Raw genomic sequence first — 5,875 nt, 5'->3', positions numbered from 1 at the left:
ACCCAAGAACTATCGGCAACGGGATAGACTACTCCGCCGTCTAACCACTTGATGATTTCCTTCTTCACCACCTCTTGCATGGACGGGTTTAATCTTCTTTGGTTCTCCACACAAGGTTTGGTTCCTTGTTCCAATTGTATTTTGTGCTCACAGATTCCGACGGGAATCCCTGGGATGTCCGCTATTATCCACCCAATGGCTTGTTGATGTTCCCGTAGGACATTCAATAAATGATCTACCTGCACCTCATTCAACAAGGAAGAAACGATTACCGGTAAAGTATTATTAGAGCCAAGAAATTTATACCTTAAGTGTGGTGGAAGTGGCTTGAGTTCAAGTTGTGGCGGCTCAATAATTGAAGGCTTTGCCGGGGGAGTAGCTCTATTCTCTAAGTCAAGAGAAAGCTTCTTTGGTGCGTAAGTGTAAGACCCAAGTTCTTCTAATGCATTCATCGATTCCATGTACCCCTCCATGTTTTCACCATCGAAATTTACTAATATTGCCGCCAAAGCCTCACCTAGGAATTCTTCTTCCATTTTCATTTCACTTACGTCCTCTACTTCATCAACAACATCAATGACTGAGATGCCTTCATATGCATGTGGCAACTTCATACTCTTACTTGCTTGGAAGGTGACCTCTTCATCATTAACTCGGAGCTTGATTTCATTTCGTTCCGAATCCATAAGTGCTCTTCCGGTAGCAAGGAATGGCCTCACCAAGAGGATAGGGATTTCTTTGTCAACGACACAGTCAAGGATCACAAAATCGGCCGGAAAGACGAACTTTCCCACTTTTACTAAGACATCATCAATAATTCCCACTGGTCTTTTGATTGAACGATCGGCCGTTTACAATCTCATGCTTGTAGGTATCGGCATTCTTAACCCCGCTTGCTTGTAAATGGCAAGAGGCATCAAGTTAATGCTAGCCACGTTGTCACAAAGAGCCCTTGCAAAATCTAGCAAGCCAATAGTGCATGGAATGTTGAATGCTCCCGGGTCTTCTTTTTTTTCAACGGTGCTTGTTGCAATAATAGAGCTAACCCGGTGAGTAACATTCACTACTTCATTCTTGGTGGTTCTTTTCTTTGTTATCAACTCCTTTAAGTATTTAGCAAAACCCGACATCTCTTGAAAGGCTTCCACAAATGATATGTTCACCGACAATTGCTTGAGAATGTCATAAAATTTCTCGAATTTGCTATCATCAACCCTCCTAGCAAGTCTTTGAGGGAACGAAGGGGAAGGTCTAGGAATTGGTGCTAGAGCTTTTGGTGCCTCTTTCCTCTTTACCTTTTCATGATTTTCTTCTTGGACTTTTACTCCTTTTGGGAGCTTTTCAACTTCAACAACAATCAGCACTTCAACTTGTGCTTCAACCTCTTGCTCAAGATCATCTACTCCAACAATTTGTTCATTTTCTCCTTGAAGTACCTTCCCGCTTCGCGTGGTGATTGCCATGCAATGAGAAGTTGGACCACTCCCATTTCCTTTAGGGTTTGCAATTGTGTCACTTGGGAGTGTGCCCTTCGGCTTTGGATTATGCTCTCTTGACATATCTCTCATTTGCATTTCTAGCTTTAGTATGGATGCGGTGTATGACCGCACAAGTCCGGACATGGTTTTCATTGTAGTGTCGCTACTTTCTTGATTTTGCAATATTCTTTCAATCATGCTCTCCAACTTGGACTCACTTGAAGAACCTTCCTTATAATGTGAGGAGTTAGAGTATTGCCCCTTTGGTGGAACATAGGGGTTTGAACTCCGGTTTGCATAGTTGTTGTTGTTATTGCTCCAATTACCTTGACTTGATCCACCTTGATCATTGCGCCACTGTTGATGGCCTTGCCCTTGCAAGTTAGGCCTCCATTGATTTTGTTGGCGATAACCACCTTGAGAATTATGGACGTAGTTCGCCTCCTCGCAATCTTCGGTTGACCAGGGTTGCACATCTTCCACAACATTTACCTTTTTAGTTTGGTTTTCAGTGAACATCTTGGTTAACACATTAATGTTTGTGGCAGGACCGGCAATTACTTGATCTCTCTCTTGATTCTCCTTAATCATGTTGGTCAAAGAGGGAGTACCGTATGCAATTCCACCTGTGGTATCTTCCGAGTACCAAGCTTGATTGTGTTCTGCCATCCTGTCGAGAATTTGTGTGATCCTTGTGAATGTTTTATCCATAAAAGATCCATCCGCAGTATTATTTGCTATGGATTGGTTCAACGGATCCAAACCCATGTAAAACTTTTCTAACAAGATTTTGTCTGGAAAACCATGATTAGGCGACCTCACTAGGTATAGCTTGAACTGATCCCATGCCTCATGTAGGTGTTCTCCCGGTAGTTGCTTGAAAAAGAAAATTTTATCCCTGAGCTCAGATTTCTTGCTTTGTGGGAACCATTTGCCTAAGAAAGCACGAACTAGTTCAGGCCAAGAGTGAATGGAGTGAGGTGGTAGATTTTGGATCCATTTCCTTGCCTCTCCAACTAGTGAGTACTTGAATACCCTCAGTCTTAGGGCATCATCTGACACGTTGTTCTGTTTGTGCATCGCACACACACCCAAGAAGTTTCTAGGATGTTGTGTTGGATCATCATCGGTAGAATTCCTAAAACATCCCTCTGCTTTAAGCATTAGGATCAAACCATGTTCCACCTTGAAGGTAGCGGCGTCAACTCGCGGAGGGACAATGGCATTGGTGTCCTCGATGTACTCATCTATATCCGCAAAAGGAGTTTCTTCTTCGTCATACTATGCCATGTTTATCTAACACACCAAGCAAAGCAAGCAAAGTGTGATGGAATAAAAACATGAAGTAAAGCACACACTAAATCATAATTTCAAAATCGTATTCCCCGGCAATGACGCCAAAATTTGATACGCTCAAATTACACCTTAATAATTAGTGTAAAGCTGTCGATGTCAAATATAATAACCCAACTAGGTTGGGGTCGAATCCCACAGGGAATAGGTGTGAAAAGGTTACTTGAGTAGTGTGAAACTTGACTTAATTTGTAATTCTATTCCGTTAGTTGAAAAGAATGTTGCAATTGAGTGAAATGAATTCAAGTAGAATATTGTGAGGTTGTGATTAATTTGATTAAGGAAATCAAGGTTGTGTCCCCATTGATGTAATGTAATGCTATCGGGGTTAATATGATATATTTCTAATGGAAAGTCCTTTGATATGCAAATGGTTTCTAAGTGACTACCCACTATTCCCAATAGTTGAGTAATATCTACTCTTCAAGATTTTACCAAATGTAAAAGAGTTGCGATTGAAAATAACCAATTTATGCCAAATAGAACCCACTTATTCCTAGGCGATTCCATTAAACAAAGGTTAAAGCCTTGAGTTTTTGGTATTCAATTCTACCAAACCCTAGCCCGCTTTTCTAAGTGAAGATAGAGTGAAATGGAATTAGTTAATGTTTGCAACCACTAACATCACATGAAGCATAAGAATTGAATAAATATCAACCAACCATTATATATTTATTCAATGGTAAATACCCATTAATATTACACCCATCTAGGGTCCACAACATTAGTAATTAAAACTAGCTACTCATACTAAACTCTAAGAACAAAGCGATAAATAGAGTCATAAAGCTTACAAAGATACAAGATTCTCTCTTCAAAAGTCCCCAAAATAATGGTGCATTCAATGCTGTAAAAGTAATCTCTTTTTCTGACTTTTTTCTCCCCCACAAAAACCCTAATAAATCTATTTATAGTGGGCTAAAAGTCGGAGCCAAAATTGGACAAAAATAACCCTGCAGATAGTTTATGCGACCGCATACTGGTCGTAGATCACGTATGCGGTCCGCATATTATTCGAAATCGCCGCATAATCTCATGTATCCAACCCCAGCTCTTGACCACATTCCAATTATGCGGTCTGCATATACATTATGCGACAGCATATTCCTCCGCATAAGTGCTTCTCAGCTTTCTTGATTTCAGTTATGCGATCACTATGTAGTCTACATAATCGTTATGCGACCGCATAATGGGTCGCATGTTTTTCTCTTCAGTTAACCAACAATCTGCTTCAGTATGTGATGGGTATGCGGTCTGCATATGCTTTATGCGACCGCATACTTGCGTCATTTCTACCCTTTTGTGGCCTTTTGACTTCTTTTCCATGTTTTTGGATCCTCAAGCCTCATGCACTGCAAAACACCAAAACTTCATTAAAATTAACTAAAAATGCATTGAAAGATGAGCTAAAGTCTATGTAATTGGTATCAAATGTGCCGAAATTCTACGGCACATCAACACCCCCAACCAGCTCGGGGTAGGGCTCAGTCAGTTATGGGTCGCCAAAGAGGGGGAGACCGATCAGGTGGCGGTCAGGCCCGATTCTATGCTTTTCCTGCCATACCAGATGTTGTTGCTTCAGATGCAGTGATCACAAGTTTTTTCTCAGTGTGCCACAGGGAGGCTTCTATATTATTTGACCCTGGTTCCACTTATTCGTATGTTTCATCGTATTTTAATCATTATCTAGATATTCCCCATAAGTCTTTAGTTTCACCTGTTCATGTATCTACGCCGGTGGGTGATACTATTATTGTGGACCGTATGTATCGGTCATGTGTGGTAACTATTGGGGGACTGGAGACTAGAGTTGATCTCTTATTGCTTAGTATGGTTGATTTCGATGTAATCCTAGGTATGGATTGGTTGTCCCCTTGTCATGTTATTCTGGACTGTCACGCAAAAATCGTGATGTTGGCAATGCCGGGGTTGCCAAAGGTCGAATGGAGAGGTTCTCTAGATTATGTTCCGAGTAGAGTAATTTCTTATTTGAAGGCCCAACGTATTGTGGGGAAGGGGTGTTTGTCATATGTGGCTTTGTTGAGAAATATTGATGCAAATACCCCCACTATTGATTCAGTACCGGTAGTGCGAGACTTTCTGGATGTATTTCCTGCAGACTTGCCGGGTATGCCACCCGACAGGGATATTGATTTCGGTATCTACTTAGTGTTGGGCACACAACCCATATCTATTCCTCCGTATCGTGTGGCACCAGTTGAATTGAAAGAGTTGAAAGAGCAACTTCAGGAACTTCTTGATAAGGGGTTTATTAGGCCTAGTGTGTCGCCTTGGGGTGCACCAGTTCTGTTTGTAAAAAAAAAGATGGTACTATGCAGATGTGCATCGATTACAGGCAACTAAATAGAGTTACAATCAAGAATAAGTTTCTTTTGCCTCGTATTGATGACTTATTTGACCAGCTTCAGGGAGCGAGGGTATTCTCCAAAATTGATTTGAGATCCAGGTATCACCAGTTAAAAATTCGGGATTCAGATATTCTAAAGACTACATACAGGACTCGTAATGGTCACTATGAGTTTCTCATGATGTCGTTTGGGCTGAGCAACACCAAAAAAACATTTATGCACTTGATGGATAGTGTATTCCAGCCATATCTTGATTTATTTGTCGTAGTATTTATTGTTGATATCTTGGTGTACTCACGTAGCCAGAAGGAGCATGCACAACACTTGGGTATTGTATTACAAAGGCTGAGAGAGGAGAGACTGTATGCCAAATTATCTAAGTGTGAGTTTTGACTTAGTTCAGTGGTATTCTTGGGACATATAGTATCCAGTGACGGAATTAAGGTAGGTCCGAAGAAGATAGAGGCAGTTTAGAGTTGGCCCAGGACATCTTTAGCTACTGAGATTTGAAGTTTTCTCGGCTTGGCCGGTTATTATCGTCGCTTTGTAGAGGGTTTCTCATCTATTACATCGCATATAACTAAATCGACCTAGAAAGGTGCTCCGTTCAGATGGTCAGATGAATGTGAAGAGAGCTTTGAGAAGCTCAAGATAACTTTGAGTACATCCCCAGTA

General features: G+C 41.1%; 1 protein-coding gene and 1 non-coding gene across 2 annotated transcripts; one reads left to right on the top strand and one right to left on the bottom strand.

Moving 5' to 3' along the window:
• Positions 1 to 851: 851 nt before the first annotated feature.
• Positions 852 to 4,121, bottom strand: LOC107819742 (uncharacterized). Its single transcript, XM_075227741.1, has 2 exons — positions 4,113 to 4,121; positions 852 to 2,759 (listed from the first exon to the last, which is right to left on the bottom strand). Exons 1-2 carry the CDS (start codon positions 4,119 to 4,121, stop codon positions 852 to 854), a joined length of 1,917 nt encoding a protein of 638 aa, XP_075083842.1.
• LOC142174122 (small nucleolar RNA R71) lies at positions 2,278 to 2,384 on the top strand. The gene has a single exon (XR_012703457.1). It is a non-coding gene; the product is annotated as a small nucleolar RNA R71 (small nucleolar RNA).
• Positions 4,122 to 5,875: the final 1,754 nt, after the last annotated feature.

The sequence above is a fragment of the Nicotiana tabacum genome, chromosome 2 (assembly GCF_000715075.1).
Source record: "Nicotiana tabacum cultivar K326 chromosome 2, ASM71507v2, whole genome shotgun sequence".
NCBI lineage: Eukaryota > Viridiplantae > Streptophyta > Magnoliopsida > Solanales > Solanaceae > Nicotiana > Nicotiana tabacum.
The sequence above is the reverse complement of the archived record's forward strand: the minus strand, read 5'-3'. Positions and strand labels throughout refer to the sequence as shown.